General features: G+C 36.3%; 1 protein-coding gene across 1 annotated transcript; it reads right to left on the bottom strand.

Moving 5' to 3' along the window:
- Positions 1-419: 419 nt before the first annotated feature.
- On the bottom strand, positions 420-19,658 carry LOC144975520 (uncharacterized). The gene is made up of 5 exons (XM_078919689.1): positions 19,323-19,658; positions 14,001-14,133; positions 7,239-7,435; positions 5,751-6,252; positions 420-4,173 (listed from the first exon to the last, which is right to left on the bottom strand). The coding sequence occupies exons 1-5, from the start codon at positions 19,572-19,574 to the stop codon at positions 4,115-4,117; spliced, it is 1,143 nt and encodes a 380-aa protein (XP_078775815.1). The 5' UTR covers positions 19,575-19,658; the 3' UTR covers positions 420-4,114.
- Positions 19,659-20,138: the final 480 nt, after the last annotated feature.

Genomic DNA, 20,138 nt, shown 5'->3' with positions numbered 1-20,138 from the left:
CCCACCCAGACTGTGGAGAGCAAAAACAAAGAAAATAGTTATACAAATTTGCATATTTAATAAGAATGTGAAAAGTTTATAAATTGCCTTTTCTATTTTGAAGCAGTATGGAATCAAAAAGTTGCAATGTGCTCATTTTGAAGACGTGAATTAAATTAACAAGTTAGTTGTAACAAGATTTATTATATCACATTACATAAACTTCATTTTTGACATAATAAACACAAACTCTCTCTCTCTCTCTCTCTCTCTCTCTCTCTCTCCCTCCCTCCCTCCCTCTCTCTCTCTCTCTCTCCCTCTCTCTCTCTCTCTCTCTCTCTCTCTCTCTCTCTCTCTCTCTCTCTCTCTCTCTCTCTCTCTCTCTCTCTCTCTCTCTCTCTCTCTCTCTCTCTCTCTCTCTCTCTCTCTCTCTCTCTCTCTTTTCTGTGGATATCGGCACCCTACCAGTTGGTCTTATTCTTTCAAATTCGTTGTCTAGATCTGATGCATAGTGGTGATGTGAAATTACAACTGCAGGTGTTCTAAAAATAAATCTAATTGAAAAATATTTTGATAAATTAATTGTAATAATTACAAAGTAATGTGTTCACTTGAATTTATTTGCGCTGGCGGTGGAAACAACCGGGCCCATTCTTATATGGGAGGACTAAGGACAGTCCCTGACTTAAGAAAAAGACTTCCCCAGGTTGTTTCCCAACTCCTCATAACAGGTCTGGGGCATAATAAAGTTATGAGGCCGAAAGGCGAATTGCAATCGCGACAAATCTACTTCTGGCAAAGACTATAAAACCGCATTTTAAACTGCTGAGAACTATAAATTAGTTTGTTAGAGCAGAGGGGCACTCCATCCTAAACGAGGATAAATTAAGAACAGTTGGATTAGCAGCCCTTTACATGCTTTAAAGTCAGCCAACATTGCTGATGGGAAAAAGCTGAAATTTCTGGCAATCTTCAACAGGACCTTGATAAGGCTATCTGCATTTTCACATGATCTCCAGCGAAATGCATTTATGTGTACATCAAGCAGCCTCCTGTAAGTTATAGATTTGACAGATTTGTCATACTGACTTTGAATGCCACCATGGGATATAAGTTGCCTTCCCCTCAATTGATGTTTTATGTTAACCTCCCTTGCCTGTCTGTTACTCTTCACCAGTGGAGTTAATTTAGTTCATTTCACAGAGCCTTTTCCTCTTCCAGAAAAATATGCATTTGTTTACAGGAGCAGTGCATGCGATTGAACCTTTTCATCGCCTTCAAAGTCAAACTTTGGTAAGTGATCCAATGATTATCTTAATTTCTAATGATGCTTTTAGGCCTACTATTACCTGTGAAAGCTATATTTTCGCTTTATTTAAGATATAACATGCAGATATATTTTTTCAATTTTGTATGTGACAGATCTGTCATACTGAGCACTATGATCAGGCCGATGTGACAGATCTGTTATACGGGGCAGTGAAGGTAGCATGGTTTTTAGATAACTTTTTGGAGAGCGAATTTATGTATATTATTCTGTAATAATGGTAATGATGAGAATGATAATATTCCTTCTTAAACCCTTTAATAAAACTGTTTTTTCTATTTCTTTTCCTTTTGTGGGCCAGATTACAACTGACACCATGGAAATTCATTCTGAAGTAGACTTGATGCATTTTGTTGATCCTAATACAAGTGACTTCTTTGAAGATTCTGATGATGAATATCAACCTAACAAAGATGACTTTGATGATGACAGCGACGATGATCATCAACCCAAATGAAAGAGGAAGAAAACAAAAGCCTATCCCGCAAATGCTCAACCCTACTTGAAAGTGATAGTGATTCTGAACTAGTTGACGAAATGCTATTGGCAAGACTACGAGAACACTTTATTTGAAAGAAAGAACGAGAAGTCGACATAGACGCGGAATGCCAACTGCTAGATGAAGAGGTGCCATGGTGGATGGATGGTGATTTGTTCCTATTTGAGAAGTCATTTAAAGGAGCTGTAGAAGAAGCACCGTAAAATCTTAAAACACTGCACCAGTATTTCTGTGAATAAGTGACAGATGAAATGATTAATAACACTGAAGTCCAAAGCAATGAATATGCATTGGGTACATTTGGGATTGAATTAAAAACAAGTGACAGTGAAATTCGAAAATTCATTGCTCTATATTTCAGAATGGGGTTGATGAAAGTGCATTGCACTTGTGCCTACTTGGCAAATGGAACACAATATCCACCAATTGCCGATTATATGCTGAGAAATCGATTTGAACTACTGTGTAGGACAATTCATTTTTGTGACAACGATAAACCTAGCAATGAAGATCGAATTTGGAAATTGAGACCATAGCTCCAAGATTTGAAAACTAGCCTGACAAAGATTCCATATGATGAAATGCAGAGCATTGACGAAATCATGATTGCCTTCAAGGGGAGAAGCAATGTGAAGCAAAATATTTTTTAAAAACCCAATAAATGGGGAATCAAATTGTGGGCGTTCAAAGGAGGAGGACTTCAGCGTAACTATTCTGAATGCTTTGTATCACACAAAGTCTTCCTGCGTCCTCGTCACACCCAGAACAATACTGCCAACCAAAGGCAGAGCGACGTAATGGATTATAATCTAATTCTTTAAGGTTATTTTTAGTTACAGATTTGCTCTCTAAATTGATAGATAAATTTTTAATTTCCTCCCTTTTTAAACAGGAGACAAAGCTCGTCTTTTCATATACAAAAAGGAAGTCAACAGATTGACAGATGCCAGAATTCAGGACTTTTATTCCAATGTAACAACATATGACCTGCCTGTTGTAGAGTACCTGTGACCTAATCTGTCATTTCAGGACTGTCATCTGACGCAGATTAGTGTTTGTGATCCATTACGAATGCCGGTTTTGTTAAGGAAAGATAACATATGGTGACAACAGGGGTAACAGTAACAAAGACAAAGGCAGGTTCAGATGAATTTGACAACCTGGTTTAGTCATCTAAGAGACTTCATACATATGGACATCATTGTTGATGCATATGTTTCCACAGACGGCTATGTAAAGATGTCCAAAGTCCTGACATTGTTGCATAAGAAAAATAAAACGAGGATGACAGCAATGATGAAGATGAGCCCATCGCACAACCACCACCCACATTAAAGGAAGTGAAGAGGGCTATTGGTACCCTCCAACCTTATTTAGACTTGAAAGTGAAAGTAGAGAAACAACAATCTGTAGAATTGAGGTTCTAAGTTTTTTGGTTTGTATGTTTTTGTTTTGATTTTCTAATTTAAAAAAAAAATGTTTTTATGCACTCCGTTCCATGTTACTGAAATATTTTAAGACATTATTGCTTGTAACTACAAATATCAAAATCAAATTAAACCACCCAAAGTAAAAAGAAAAGGAAAAAAAACCAACAAAGAAAAACACAAAGCAAAAGAACAAAAAAGAAACTCCCGACAAAACCAATTAATAAAGAATGGCTACTGACGCGGTTCTTGTCATGAAATTAGGGAGACAACCTTATGTAATCAAAATGATTCAAGATAGGAAGAGAGTGCTTTAAAAATAACTTATTGAGGTATGCCTAAACCGAAATGAAATACCAAGTCCCTTGCATTTTGGTTTAACCCATTATTACTGCGTGAGCTTTCAAAACTTTAAATTTAAGAGGAAAAAAAAGCCATAAAAATACAATTTATGTCACTCAATTGATGAACAGCTCTCCTCCTCTTGCTGAGTAAATGCCAACATTCCCCCTTCCCCAAAGCCTTTATTCTCGTAAAATCAAAAATTATTTACTAAACCTCCAAACTAGCCACTGTACATCAATGAAAATCATAACTTTATACCAAACTATAACCAGATGACTATCAAAATCATGAAATATAACCAAACTGACTACATAAATTATGACTCTTTCACCAAAGTGCAAAATAATGATGTAGAAGTTGAAAATAAACTTCTTGTTTAATCAACGAAGGCCATCCGGATGATTTAGGTAGCCCAATTCCATTCCTTAACAGTGTACACAAATGATGAGTTCAACTTGTTCAGATGAATTCAACATACATCTGATAATCAGCAAACCTATCAGAATCTTGCAATTTTGCCTCAGATAACATTTGGTATCAATCAAGAATGCTGTCTAACCAGTCCTCTAGCTCATCTGCCTCTTTATTTGCAGCATCTGTGAAAACAAAATAAATCACAAAAATAATCACCATCCTTAAGATAAACATCAATCTGTCACTAAAACATTCCATCCTAAATACATTAATTATCTTACTTATGATTCCAGTGCTATTTTAATTTAATGTTTTTTCCTTATCATATTGATTAAATATTTCACACATTACATTATTCCTATAAACATGATTTTTAAAGGGCAATGAGTATTGACTGTGTCCATTGAAAAAGCAAACAATTGCAACCGCACTTGCTGCTACCACCAATCCTCAAACAGGCTGAAATATTATGGGAACATACCATAATCTCTTAGGGTAACAATAGCTAACTGGTAAAAGACTCAACTAACATGCAAAGGGACCAGTATCAATCCTAGGTGAATTCAAAATTGTTTACTGACCCCTCTATCCACTTGGCAGCTACTGGGTAGCTGGTTCATTTGATCTGGAGGAAAGTTTGCAAGCCAGTGTGTCATATCATATCCAAAGATAGTGAACTATTGCTACTATCCAATTAAGGCTCCAGAAACTTGGATAAAAACCAGCTCGAAAGGATGTTCTGTTTTTGTTTTCAAGGGTTTTAAAGTGCTTGAGACACTCTTGGGTCATGTCAGCGAGAGTAAAATGGAAGAAAATGGAATACAGTGCTCTCCGTTTATAAGCATACTCGGGAGACAAAACAGAATTATTACTAAATAAATTTACCCCTTTATAAGCATGCTCACCAAAAAGACTCCACTTATAAGCATGATGTTGCATTACTTTGAAGCACGAGTGCAAGTAGGTAAGGCCAAAAAAGCCTGAAATCCAATTTTTTTTTAAATCAAAAAAAGCCGGAAGCTTATTTCGAAATGAGACCTATTGCCTCAAAATGTTATTATGTTGAGATAATCTAGATGCCAGAAATAAATTAAAATCCATTTCAAAAAGCCGGAAATCCAAATTAAGCTGGAAATCTTGCACCCATGTTCAGGGTTCCATCGACATAGGCCAAATTTGGAAAAAGACTAAAAGCTAGCACAATTTTTCTTTATGTCAAGATCCAGCGTTGTGTTCATAAAGAAAACAGATGAATGTTGCATCACTTTCAAGGTTCAATTGTGATAAGTCAACATTGGAAAAAAGACTAAATAGCTGGTAAGTGTTGCATGGAAGTTTTGCAACATTCATAATTTTTCATTTTCTATTTTTCCTGGATATATACATCAACTATAATACTAATACTGTTTGATTGAGACTGGATTTATAGAAGAACAACACTCCATGCTGATTTATAGAATGAGGTATCAAGTTTACACAAACAGCATTCTCTAAAACGTGTTCTCTTATTCTTTAAAAAAGATAAATTAAACAAATTGGCTAATCTCAGTTAAATTTCTGAAATTTAATCAGACCCCTTTTACTACCACAATCATAACAGCAACTAAAACAGCAGCAATAATAATAATAACAATAATAATAATAATAATAATAATAATAATAATAATAATAATAATAATAATAATTTTTTTTTAAAAATAATAACCATCTTTTTTTCTCTATATTATTCACCTTATGCAAACTAAACACAACCACTCACTTTTCTTTTCATTGGAGATTTTCCTCACGTTATCATTACCACTCTTTATGTTATTATCTTCCTTTCCAGCATCAATGTCCTTTTCCTGTCCCATTTTTTCCATATCTAGCAACTGGTCAAGATCACCATCCTGCAAACTTATGGAAGGCTCAATTTGAGATTTTTGCTTGCCATTCACGCTATCTCCATTCGCAGTTCTATCTGTTACAATTTCATTGGCTGGACATTCTTTGGTATTGTCTGCTTGTAAAGTTTCACTAACTTGTCTTACTCCTTTTTCATTGTCCTTGTGTTTTTCAATTACTTCAGAAATCCTGTGTACAGATTGAGAGTGAGATGACGAAGAAGTATGTTCTAAATCACTAGAAGAAACGATGTGTGAATCTTTTGACATTTCACATGTCCTGTATTTACTCTGTTCTTCCTTTTGTCTTATTATTGTATTATTGTACATGTTTCTATTTCTAGTAACTGACTGTAGGTGGGACTCCAACTGATCAGTCTGAAATAAACCATGTAGAGAATCAGTGTTGTGGTTTTGTTTTACAGAAAATGTACAGTTTAGGATTGCTTCCGCACCAGCAATAAGAATATCAAAATTGTCCGAAGTCAGAATTGGAAAAAGGAAAACGAAGGAAACTAGCCTAAAATGTCCTAAAGTAGGTGTAGAAATGTTTTATAGCTCTAGTCTGAGATCACCCAAAAGTCCCACTAAAGCATAAGATCTAGATTTCCACCAAAAGGGGTGTGATCAAAATGTTACAAATAATTGCTCACCTGTTCATACAATATTTAACAATAACATCCTAAAAATGATGATTATCACCATACAGAAACAAGCACCAATCTTAGTCTTCCTCTCAACAAAAGACCCCAGGCAAGATCCAGCCAAAACCAAATGATCTCATTCCAGAACAAGAAAATGAAACCATGCAGAGATTAAGGGAGACAGAAAAGACAGTAAAGATGAGCAAACTCATAAACTTCTGGTCGACGGAAAAACCACTTTCCAGCATCAAAGGGATTTCACCCATTACAAACAGCATTATCAATATTAGTTAAGTGCAACAAATAAAAACTCAGTAAAATATTTTTTAAGAAAAACAAAATACAAATGTAGCTTACTGATGGGCAGAAAATTGTTCTGAAATACAATGCCAGAAGAAATTGGAAGATAAATACTCGTATTGAATTGAAAATGATCATTTTCTGAGATAATTTTCTCCTACTGCAATCAATGGCATTTTTTCTGGCATTATCTATCAAGTGATCAAAAACTTTTTTTTTTAATTACAAGGTGACAATGATGCACTAAAATTCATTACTTACCTTTATAATATTCAGAAAGAACAAAATTCATCAAAATCAAAATATCAATGTATAGTTTGTTTAATTACATTAAAACAAAACAAAAAGGCTTTGATATACTTTAGACTTCAAAGATAGGTAAATCAGCATCATTTAAGACTAAATTCATCAGATACTCACGGGAAATAAACTCTGATCAATTCCTAACAGTCTGTGTATGGGAATGCATGACATAGAGGAACTGATCTCTGCCAAGTCTACACCAAAAACACCTGATCCACCTAGATTCTCGTCTGTTCTGTCTCCATCTCCCACTTTAATAATGTCTTCTTCCCATTCAAGTTCATCCTTAAAGCGAAAACGGGACATGGCTTCGCCTGTCATATGATAAGAAAAAAAAAAAATTTAATGCATCATAGTATCATGTATTGTAATATATTGGAGTTGTTCGGCTGTGTGTAATTATATTAGGATCCCTTATAGAGTTATGCATTTTGTGTTGTGCATATTTTGCATGTGAGTATGACTGTTGACTGTGCAAACGTTTAAGCACTCTTTGTTCCTTAGGAACATTGTTATACGATTGTTTTGTTTTAGTTACTGAAAGAACTCCGTCCGAGCTGGTCGTAATATATATGTATTTTAAATTAACTATATTATGATTGATAATAAATAAATTGAATTAACAAAGTCTTAGCGGAGTTGTTACATTCATACCCAATGACAAAAAGTTTCCCCAAATCAATATAATTTTCATGTTACATAAAAGCAATTCACAATTTGGTAAAAAAAAAAAGAAAGAAAAAGAATACACTTGAAGCGTAAAATTGTCAATTTCTCAAAACTATCAATGATTTTCTGTTAAAATTTAATTTCTTAAAAAACGTTTTATTCTTTAGCCTGATAAAGGCAGTTCTTTATATCTATAAATGATGCCACTCTTTTCATTCTTTCAATTCACAAGGACATCAAAAGGGAAGAGATAGAAAATGGAAGAAAATATAGATGCTCCAACTAGAGACAGATAAACAATAGTGTAATCGAAACTTTTAATTGAATTACAGTAGATAAAATGCTTAGTATAAAAATGGGCTGAACATAAGGAGAGGTAAAGTGTGGCTCAGCCGTACGGTCTTTGCTTCGTACCCAAAAGGTACCAAGCTCTATCACCCGCCGCTGCGCTGTGTGGCCTTGAGCAAGCCATCTCGCCCTTGTTCAATTTGCGGCGCTGCACTGCGGCTGATGCCTGGGTTACTCCAGTCTCCCCTTGGAATAGACCCTAGAGAATAATTTCCCCTGTGGGATGAATAAAGGGAATTTTATTTTATTTTTATTTATTTTATAAAGTTACACTACATCAACAACAACAACAAAAAAAAGCTTTATGACACTTTACAATTAAGCACTTGAGTAATTGTGATAATAAGCCATTAGAAACTGTGTAGTGTACAAAGTAATGAACAAAAATGAATATAACAGCTTCAAAAAAGAACAAAATACCAAACATGGAATGTTTTGGGGTCAAAACCCTCATCAGCAAACAATAAAAACATTAATACATGACTTAGAATACAGACAGCTGATAAGTATTTGGTATGTCTTTTCTGCAAGTAATTGGATCTTTAAATGTATACAAATAGAAGTGTCTGCATGGCGCACTTGTGCGGAATGTAATGGATTATCAAACAATGCATAAATTTTGGTGTGTAAAAAAAAATAGATGAGTAGAATAAGTGTCAACAATATGAGTAGTCCATATGATCGTAGTTTGAAATGTCCTTCCCAAGGAATAACAATCTCTGCAATACTATAATAAAAATGAATCCAATAAAGCAGTAAAAATCACAAATGTACTGCATGATATGAAAGATATATAAAAATATAATGTCAGTCTTGATTGAAAAAAAAATAGGCTAATGATCATAAATACAAAATGTAATGCTACTCTTCACAATTAAGGAAATATCACAAACTTAGAATCCAGCTTTAGAACTTGTTTCTCAGAAACCATGATTTTATCCAACAAAGGAACTCCTCAAGATAACAACACAACTGGTGAGAATAACTCACAAAAAAAAGGAGAAAAATTTTCTTCAACCATTGTGATAGAGAATAGCTTACCAATTTCTAAATTCCATTGTTGATGCTGGTGGTGGTTTGTAATAGTGGTGGTAGGGGTGATGGTTTGGTGGTGGTTGTAGTAGTGGTGTAAGAAAGATGATGTGGTGGTGGTGGTAGGAATGAGGAGGTGTTGATGGTTGTAGAAGTGGTGGTAGGGATTATGTGGTGGTGATGGTTATAGTAATGGTGGTAGGAATGACGATGCGACAGCGGTAGTTGTGGTAAATGGTAGTAGGAATGATGATGATAATGTGGTGGTGGTGGTGTTTATTGTAATGGTAATGGGAATGGTAACGTGGTGGTGGTGGTTGTTGTAGTACTAGTGGTACTTGAGATGATGATGTGGTGGTGGTGGTTGTTTTGTTGTTGTAGTAGTGATGGTAGAGATGATGATGTGGTGGTTATTGTAGTAGTGGTGGTAGGAATGATGATGTGGTGGTGGTGGTTTAGTAGTGGTAATAAGGATGATAATGATGTGATGTCACAGTAGTTCATGATTGTATTAACTTCTTAATTCCAGATGGTAATATAATGGCAGATTTTTTAAATTTCCAGGACAAAAGGAAAACTTCTGTATTTTCCGGGACAGCCTTTTTATTTTCAAATTTCCCTGACAAATCTAGAAATTCCAGGACGGTAGGAATGCTTGCATACTTGAGTCCTTGGAAAAGGCTCTTTACTCACATTCTCTCAACATACACAGGTGTAAAATGAGTAACTGGCAGTTAACAGCGTTGTCTGTCAGAAAAAAATTGTAATATCACCTAACAGGTGTCATGTCTCGTTCTACATGTTATGTTTGCTGTTGGTGAGAGACCCTTTGTAAAGCACTTTGAGCACATTTAGTGGATAATGCGCTATATAAAAGCTCAAGTTTGATTTTTTGTTTGCTTCTTATTATGGCTGATATTCTGATTTTTATTACAATTCCATAATCTGTCCACGTCTGAGTCTTTTGTTATGGTCGGTTAGGAAGGAGTGAGCAAAAGTGTTTATTTCAGTCTTTATGCGTGGAATGTCTGCCAACCTTCATAAGGAAATCCCTTTCTTTGGTTTCTTGTGCCTCAGTGGATTAGCTAAGTATTCTAAGAACACATCATCATGATCACCTGAGTCAGACTACTACTTTATGTTCTGGATCAAGTTAGGGAAGTTTGTTAAGAGCAGATTCAAAGTTGAGTTTTGTCTTGTATTTCTGTAAATTACTTGTAAATATAAATCTTGTGTTGAAAAAAAGATCCTTTGTTTCCTTGCTGGATGTATCATATGCGCCTTCCTCTCAGTTTATAAAGTCCCCACCAATGTGGAAGGAGTATTTATTAAATTTAGAGAGTCTTTTTAATTGTTGTCATCATCATCATCATTGCCTTTTTCACCCTGGGTCAGGGTATAGGCCACAGACAAACAGTTTCCATCCTTCTCTATCCTGAGCCAACTTTTTTATCTCATTCCAGGTCTTACCACTTCTCTGTATATCAGCTTCTTTAATTCTTCTCCATGTTCCTCGTGGCCTTCCCCTTGATCTTCTGCCCTGAGGGTTCCAGTCCAATACTTTCTTTGTTATAGTTGAGTCATTCTTTCTAAGCGTGTGTCCAATCCACCTCCATCGTCTTCTTCCTATATCCTCTCCTACTGGTTTCTGCTGTGTTCTTTTCCATACTTCTTCATTTTTTATTCTATCCATCCATTTTATTCTGAGTAGCTTACGCATGCACCTGTTTACAAAAATCTGTACCCTCCTTATACATGCCTGTGATGCGTTCCAAGTTTCACATCCATACAGTAGGACAGACTTCACGTTTGAGTTGAAAAGTCTTAGCTTTAGTTGAAGGGAGATATCTTTAGTTCTCCAAACTCTGTTCAAAGATGTGAATGCAGCCTGTGCCTTTCCTATTCGTGCTTTCACCTCTGCTTCCGTGCCTCCATCCTTGTCAATTATACTTCCGAGATAGCAGAAAGTGTCTATATCTTCGAGTTCCTGATCTTTTACTTTGATCTGCTCCCTTTGACGCGTACCTATCCTCAAGACCTTTGACTTTGCAGGGTGTATTCTTAGACCAATTGATTCCGAGAGGCTGTTTATAATTGTGGTTTTTGTTTGCATCTGGTCCTGGGTGTGGGACAAAAGAGCCAGATCATCTGCAAAATCCAGATCATCCAACTGTGTCCAGGGGGTCCACTGTATCCCATTTCTTCTCCCTTTGGAGGTTTCCTTCATTAGCCAATCAATGGCAAGGATGAACAGGAATGGAGAGAGCAAGCATCCCTGCTTGACACCAGTCTTAATTTCAAAGCTGTCAGTCAGCTGATCTTCATGTACAACCCTGCAACTTGATCCTTCATACATTTCCTTAATGAGGTTTACTATCTTTTCAGGGAGTCCATAATGTGCCAGAATTTTCCACAATGTTGCTCTGTCAATACTGTCGAAAGCCTTCTCGTAATCCAGAAAGTTGACAATAAGAGGAGAGTTCCATTCTATAGACTGTTCCACTATGACTCGCAGAGAGGCAATTTGGTCGGTGGTTGAACGGTTTTTCCGAAAACCTGCCTGTTCGTCCCGCAGTTTAGCATCTGTTGCATTCTTAATTCTCTCTAAAATAATACGGTTGAAAACCTTTCCTGGGATAGAAAGAAGAGTGATGCCTCGATAATTATTACAATTACTGAGGTCCCCTTTCTTTGGAAGCTTGATAAGATGTCCTTCCTTCCAATCCTTTGGGAATATCCCGTCATTCCAGATTCTCTCAAATAGTGGGTGCAGGGCCTCAGCATTTCTTTCCGCATCAACTTTTAGAGCCTCCGGTGGAATCTGGTCTGGTCCAGCAGCTTTCCCCCTTTTCATCTTGTTAATGGCACCCACAATCTCTGCTATCGATGGTGGATCACAGCTAATTGGTAGCTCATTCCTTGCAGGCAAAATTTCTGGCTGGTTGTCTGGTGGTGGTCTGTTCAGAAGGCAGTTGAAATGTTCCCTCCATCGTTCAGATTGAGCCTCTTTTCCAAAAATAGTTTTCCCATCTTTGTCTTTGACTGGTACCTCTGGTTTCCCATATTTTCCAGCAAGTGTCTTGGTAGTTTGATAAAGGATCCTCATGTGTCCTCCAGTCGCTGCTGCTTCTGCTTTCTCTGCAAGTCTGTTCATGAATGCTTCCTTGTCTTTCTTCACAGATCTTTTGACTTCCTTAGCTATGGCTCGATACTGCTCTTGTGCATCCAGTCTTGAAGCCCTTGTTCGGCTTGCATTCACTTGTTCCTTCCTTGTTCTCCTCTTTTCAATAAGGTCCAAGGTGGTTGGACTTATCCATTCTTTATGTTCCGATTTCTTTACCCCCAATACCTCGTGGCAAGTTGTTATGTAAACTTCCTTGATCTTTGCCCAATGTGACTCTACATCTATGTCCTCCTCGAGCTCAGTAAGAGGTTGGAATCTATTACTCAATTGTAGTTTGAATTCCTCATTCTTTTCCCCATCAAGTGCATTCACCTCGAATTTTCTTCTTGTATGTGATCTGGCCCCGTGTTTTCTGAGTCGGAGCTTAAGCTTTGCCAATAGCAGGTGGTGGTCTGATCCAACATCTGCCCCTCTCCGTACTGTCACATCTTCCAATGAACGTCTGAATCTACGAGAGATACAAAAATGATCAATCTGATTCTCTGTCACACCATCTGGTGAGACCCAAGTTGCTTTGTGGATCCTCTTATGGGGGAACACTGATCCTCCAATCACCAAACTGTTGAATGCACAGAAATTTGCAAATCTCTCACCATTATCATTCATTTCTCCCATGCCATGACGTCCCATGATACCTTCATAGCCTACGTTATCCTGTCCCACTTTTGCATTAGCATCTCCCATCAATATGTTGATGTCTTTCCTTGGCAACTTGTCAATGACTTGTTGTAGCAGACCATAAAATGTATCTTTGTCCTCATCTGTTGCATCATTTGTTGGGGCATAGATCTGTACAATGTTCATGCTGATCTTCTTACTCCGTGTTGTAAAGGACGCCATGATGATCCTTTCTCCGCATTGTTCCCATCCTCTCAGTGACTTCTGGGCAAACTTGCTTAGAATTATTCCTACTCCCTGTGTATGAATCCCGTCCCCTCTCCCTGAATATAAAATCTTCTCCCAGACTTGAGGTGTTTCTGTCCGGATTGTATCCAGTGGGTTTCGCTTACTCCAAGTATATGCAGCCTGTATCTTCTCATCTCAGTCACAACTTGAGAGCTTTTTCCTGCTTCATACATGGTGCGAACGTTCCACGACGCAATTCGAAGCTGCTTGTTTGGCGAAGACGTCATCGGGTCAGCAGAGTCCTTTCGGCTTTGTCTGTTGTCCTTCATAAATTCTGTAATTCCAGAAACTCTTCGGTCGCCCAAGCTAAAAAAAAGGATTTGGTTTGTCTGTCTGTGTTTCTGTAACGGTTTGAGTTTAACGGAAAGGGGTGTTAACCCTTTGCCAACCCCCAACCTGGAGGACCAGGTGACTCAAAGATGGGGGAATCACACACCATTAGTCGCCTTTTACGACACGCTGGCTTGGCGTTGGGCTATTCTTGACCCTCTCAGTTGAGGGACCCCGGACACCACACGGGGATTTAATTGTTGTACAAAGCTCAATACTGTTGATGACAATAAGTAAAACCCACTATTACTAATTGTTTATTTCTATTTATTGTCTTTTTTGCAGTCTAAGTGTTACTCTCAAAACATATTTTCTCATTTATAGGTGCTCTTTTTATATTACTGTTGTTTATAAGGAGCAATATATGGCTATATCATCTCACAAAATATAGAAAATCAAAATGTGCTTACCTGCCATAGTAAGTAATTTCTCAAAGTTTTCACCCTTTGATGTGACTGTCCCCTCCTCATTTTCAGGCTCTAAATCATACTTCCTCCAATTGCTGACTACTTCCCTCCGTCGGAAACTTTTCTTTTCGACAACCTTAAATGAAATAATATAATTTCTTCGATCCATTCTTACCTCGCCTTATTAATTTTCTATTTTCTATTAGTTATAATTTGATTTTTCAGATTGATGCCATGGTAATAATCTCTGTCCTTTTCACTGCCACCAATCTCAACCTCTTTACATGGCAAGAGTGTATAATAGTCACCAAAAGTTATGTGTCAAATGAAGTCGAACTTATGTCAATCAAAAGCAGGAATAAAGAACCAGGCTTCCGCCATTTTACTTTACCCATTATTCCATTATCTTTTCTTGTGCTATTCAATTTCATATGGCATGTTAAAACATGAATGTTAGAAGGTTGTTTTATCTTTCTTACTTTTCATTTAAGGACATAGGCCTATTGATCAGTGGAGGTAATATGTTTTTTGAAAAAAAATCTTCTGAAGAACAAAAGCGCTTGAGTGTGCTGAAAAATAAAGAGTCTGTAATGATTAAATAACATCAGATTTTTACCCCCTTCCAACATTTGCTGTCATGTTCCTTCAAATTCTTTTGATGTGTCATTGATGATACAAGATTAGGCAAAATCCACATACAGTTTAGTAAGCAGCAGCAGTGAGAGTCAAATTGTGACCCAACTCGCCCTAAGAAAGTTGTGACTGGAACTTGCTGTTCGCATTTAGGGGGGTTCAGTTAAAGATGCATAACTTTGTTATAAAGAGGAATGTCGCAGATATTTTGGTATCAGTTTTTTTAATCTTTCAATTTTCTTTTAAATGGTAACAAATAACGAAAAATCCATCTAAAATCTCAGGAGTTATATGAAGTTAAAATTTGGCAATTTTCAAATTTACTGCGTTTGTTCTTGTTTTGTTTTTAAGGGTTTTACGGTGCTTGCAACACAATACGGCGCCAGTAAAAAGAAACTGGGATAGTAAACAGTTTACAAGAATAACAATTAAAGTACCCAATAAAAAGGAAGACAAGCAAGCAGGCAAAGAATACATGTGGAGCAGCAGGGATTATGAGGAATCAATTGCGATGATGGACTAAGAGTAATCCTAAAAAGTTTTTCGTATATTGCAGGGCAAAGACAAAGTCAAAAGATGGAATATCTGATTTAAGAGACGTTGATTCAATGGCTTCTTCAAATCTTGAAAAAGCTAATGTGATTAACAGATCCTTCAGCAGTGTTTTTACGATTGAAGCTTTCAATAACGTATCTACAAATGAAAATTAATCCTTTAGGAGTGCATTGGCAGATATTGAATTTACTAAAGACAATGTGAAAAATAAACTAGACAATCTCAACCAAAAACAAATCACCGGGCCCTGATATGTTTCGCCCATGCTTACTGCACTCATTATCAGACGAACTCTCTGAACCATTAGCTATATTGTATCAAAAATCACATGATTCTGGTATACTTCCATCTGATTGGAAAGAGGCTCAAGTGACACCATTATTCAAAAAGGAGATAAGACCAATCCGGGGAAACTACAGTCCTGTTAGTCTCACTTCTATTGTGTGCAAAGTAATGGAAAGTATTGTCAGAGACAGGATCATAGAACATTCAGTCTAACAGTCAACAAGCTGCTATCAGATTGTCAACATGGTTTTGTCTCTGGCCGTTCATGCTCTATCAACCTCTTAATGACACTAAACGACTGGAGAGAAATGTCAGACAAAGGATCATCAATCAATACAATCTACCTAGACTTTGCTAAGGCATTCGACTCTGTCCCACATCAAAGACTCTTAAAGAAGCTGGAAACATATGGCATTCAGGGGAACATTCTAAGGTGGGTTAGACACTTTCTTACAGACAGAAAACAGAGAGTTAGTGTACAAGGCATAGTATCTGACTGGGCAGAAGTGGTCAGCGAGGTACCACAAGGTAGCGTCCTTGGATTGGACCAGTCCTCTTTGTCATTTTCATTAATGATTTATCTAGTGTCCTATCTAACTAATCCAAGTGCTCAATGTACGTTGACGACACAAAGGTAAAGCAAAGTAAACAAATTGAGCGACAAGGACAATCTGCAAAAAGATATTAACAAGCTAGTTGATTGGGCAGATCAATGTCAACTGAGGTTCAATGCTGGGAAGTGCATGGTACTACATCTAGGAAAGAAAAACTCTCATCTTAATTATGAAATGAGAAATCACCACTGTAACGACACAACAGCTCTCAGTAAATCTAAATTCGAAAAAGACCTGGGGGTGTAACGTTGACAGCGAACTTCATTTTCAAAGCACATTAAGACCCAAGTTAATAAGGCCAATAGAATCCTTGGACTCATTAGAGTCTAATTCTAAATTAGACAGTCCTTTACACTTCTCAATTTGGAGTCCATGACAATAGTTTTTGACTGCCATTATTCGGCCGTACGGTCAGATAATTTTTCTCATTATTCGGCTGTACGGTCGGATTATTTTTCTCATTATTCGGCCATACGGTGCGATAATTTTTCTCATTATTCGACTGTACGCTAAGACAATTAAATTTTCTCATTATTCGACCGTACGGTGCAAAAATTTATCTCATTATTAATATGTTCAGGCGTATGTTGTGATGATATATAAAAAGTAATAGCCCATGCACCACTCCATTATATAATTCGACCAATCAATTTTTTTTTAGAGATTAGGTATCTTTAAGATTGCTGTAATTGTAATCTGAACTTATATTATGGGGCTATGTGGTATGACACTCGCTTTTGGATCGGGGGTCCTGGGTTCGAGCCCTGCTCGAGGCATTGTTGAGTTCTTGGAAAAGGTGCTTCACTCACATTCTCTCACCGTACTCAGGTGTAAAATGAATAACTGACCGTAAACAACGTTGTCTCTGTTAGAAAGACTATAATATCGCCTAACAGGCGTCATGTCAAGTCCCATGTGTTACGCATGTGATGCTGTTGATCAGGGACCCTTTGTAAAGCACTTTGAGCACGCTTAGTGGATATTGCTCTATATAAAAGATCAGGTTCTTTTGTTTTGGTTTTAATCTGCAACTAGATGTTGATTAATAGAGATAATCATTTTAATTCCCTCTATTATCTCTTTTTTAAATACTACTACTACGACTACTACTACTATGATGATAATAATAATAATAATATAATAATAATAATAAAATAATAATAATAATAATAATAATAATAATAATAATAATAATAATAATAATAAAAAATCATTATTGCCCACAAAAATTGAAATCTTTTGGACGTCAGCTAAGACCAACATAACCTTAGAGTTTTTGTTTTTGTATTCATGGGTTTTATGGTGCTTGCAACACATTTAGGTTATATCGGTGCCAGTGAAAAAAAAAAAGAAAATGGAATTATAAAAAGTTCTAGAATTACAGTAAAAGCACCCGAGAATAAGTAAGACAAAATGGAAACTAATTCAAATAGGGAACATGTGTAGATTCCAAGAGCACACTATCAGTGTACCCAGTATGTCCCTTCTCCATCGCCATTTTGTGTCTCTCGTTCCTATATCACCTTTCCACCAGATGACTTCCGCTTTATTTTTTGGTGATCTAAAAATAGTAACGATACGGTCCGATAATTTTTCTCATTATTTGGCCGTACAGTCAAATAATCACTTCGATGATTTTTAATGCTTTTATTCGGCCTCACCTGGAATTTAGCAACTCAGTATTGTCACCAAAATATGAAAGGGACAAGAAGATTAGAAGGTGTGCTCCACAGAGCAACCATAAAAAATAAAGGCTATGAAGAACCACTGAAAATGATTGGAATCCCCAGTGTGGCATATATCCATAGGCGTATCAGAGGCGACATGACAGAAACATATAAATTTGCACATGGCCTGTGCGATGTCCAGAAGGGATTATTTGTGTTTGTTAGCAGTAAAAAATGCATTACACCATGCTCTTTGAAAGGGTCTAATAAATCATTTTTCATGAGAAACATCATCAAATGTGACATTTCTTAGAAGAAGAATAGATAAACTTTTAAGTGATATAATTTTTATCCCTGTAACTTAAATAGAAATATAAATAGCTTCAAATGAAATTGGATGAAAACTAGAGATTTTCAGGTCCGTTACACAGAAATGGATCGGTCTGGAATACCTACTAACACCAGAGGCCACAGTTATTTAAAACGTAGTGTTTTTATGCACCTCCGTTGACGGTGTATCTTAACGGATCGTTTTTATACACCTCCATCACGCATGCGCATCCCACCCAATTTCATCAGCGATATTGTGTTTCTGTATTTGGACATGGCGAAAGTTATACTGTGACATCTGCAGGATGTTTTTGTTAATAAATTTATATAAAAATAACAACAATTTTAAAAATCGAAATATAAAACCAGAAAACAGAAGTTGCATAAGGTAAAATAATGTTTTAGAAAGACCTTATTAAATGTGATGAAGTCAGGTGGCTCCGTAGCGCAGTGGACAAGTTGTCAGACTCTAACCTTGAAAGTACTGGGTTCGATTTCCATTGTAGACATTTTTTTAAAAAGTTTACTTTATTGAGGAAGACATCATTTTTTGGGGGGTTTTTTGTTGTTTTTTTTTTTTTGTTTTTTGTTTTCAAAAACTTTTTATCGTGTTTTTAAAAAACCTCGATTTTAATTTTCTAAAATTATTTATTTATTTGAGATCAGTATTGGTGTGCCATGTTTCTTTTTACTTTTGATTTTTTTAAAATATTGTTATTATTCTTTAATTTATTATCATTGTATAAACGTACATGGATAATCTACTATAGTTAATCACTAAAGCAGCCTGCTAAACTACAATCTAAAACTATTTAAACCTCATGGACGCATGCAACAAAATTTTCATTAATTTACCATCACCGTCAGCGGAGGTGCATAAAAACTGCGTTTTTGTACACCTCCAATGGAGGTGCATAAAAAACGCCACCTATTTAAAAAAGGAAATTGAAAGACGAAAATAATGATACCAACATATCTGAGATATTCCTCTTTAAAACGAAGTTATGCATCTTTAATTGAAACCCCCTAAACGCGAACAGCAGTCACAACTTTCTAATAGGGAAGTTGGGTCACAATTTGACTCTCACTGCTGCTCTCTGCTGACTCTGTCTATATCTCTACTCTACACTACTACGTACTAAACTGCCTACTTAAACCTTAACTAGATTAAAGCCTAATTAAGTTTCAGTCCAGAAAGGCCGGTTGATATTGTCATTGATTTGTTGTATACCAACACTAACCTCTGTTTCACTCCCACTTGATTCATTAGAAGCATGCGTTTTCGTTAAATTTTGAACGTTTTTGAAGTTTGAGTTGGAGGCATGATCATGATGATGGGGCTCGTTCTGCTGATGTTTTAGCCTGTGTTCCTTCTTCGCCTTCTTGTCATCGGGTACCGTTGCATTGTCTGTTGCAGACGGAACTTTGTTACCGATGCCGTGTTTTTTCTTGTAAGCGGCACTTTTTTTCTTTTTATGTTCATCAGGTCTCATATTTGTTTACTTTTTTTTTTCTTTTCCCAATATTATCAATATTGAGAACTAGAACAGGGTTGCCAGATTATTTTTCAACAAAATGCCAGGGGAAGACTCAAAAAATGCCAAAACACTCCAAAAAAAATGCCAAAGTCTGTTGACTCCCACCCCCACTAAGAAAAACTACTCACTTTTGATAGGCAATTTACTATCATATCCTGGTGGCTTGCGTGTTTTCTTTTCTTTTTTTTTTTTTGAATTATACTAAATTTCCTGTTTGGGTAATTTTTTACCTACTGACTACTAAGTGGAGTGCTAAACCACGGTTGGATTTTAAGAATGAAAAAGAAATACATTAACATGAAAGGTAAATACGTAAACAGTTAAATAATTATTGACAATTAAGAAAACTTACTGTTTCGTGTTTCTTATGATGTTTTTTGTTGAATCTGGTTCAAGTGCAGAGTCCAAAGTTTAGAAATAATTAAGAAAAGGTGTCATTTGAACTATAATATACAAGAAAAGAAAATGCCAAATGAAAATGCCAAATGCCAAATGATTTTTCTAATGCCAAACGGTTTT

This window comes from Berghia stephanieae, chromosome 1 (assembly GCF_034508935.2).
Source record: "Berghia stephanieae isolate SIO BIC M18660-M18661 chromosome 1, UCSD_Bste_1.3, whole genome shotgun sequence".
NCBI lineage: Eukaryota > Metazoa > Mollusca > Gastropoda > Nudibranchia > Aeolidiidae > Berghia > Berghia stephanieae.
The sequence above is the reverse complement of the archived record's forward strand: the minus strand, read 5'-3'. Positions and strand labels throughout refer to the sequence as shown.

Excerpts from the sequence above, each read along its gene's own strand:
- LOC144975520 (XM_078919689.1), bottom strand. The coding sequence starts at position 19,574 with ATGAGACCTGATGAACATAAAAAGAAAAAAAGTGCCGCTTACAAGAAA. Across the intron at positions 7,436-14,000 it reads GAAATTACTTACTATGGCAG|GCGAAGCCATGTCCCGTTTT; the intron begins GTAAGCACATTT and ends ATCATATGACAG. Across the intron at positions 4,174-5,750 it reads AATCTCCAATGAAAAGAAAA|ATGCTGCAAATAAAGAGGCA; the intron begins GTGAGTGGTTGT and ends TTGTTTTCACAG.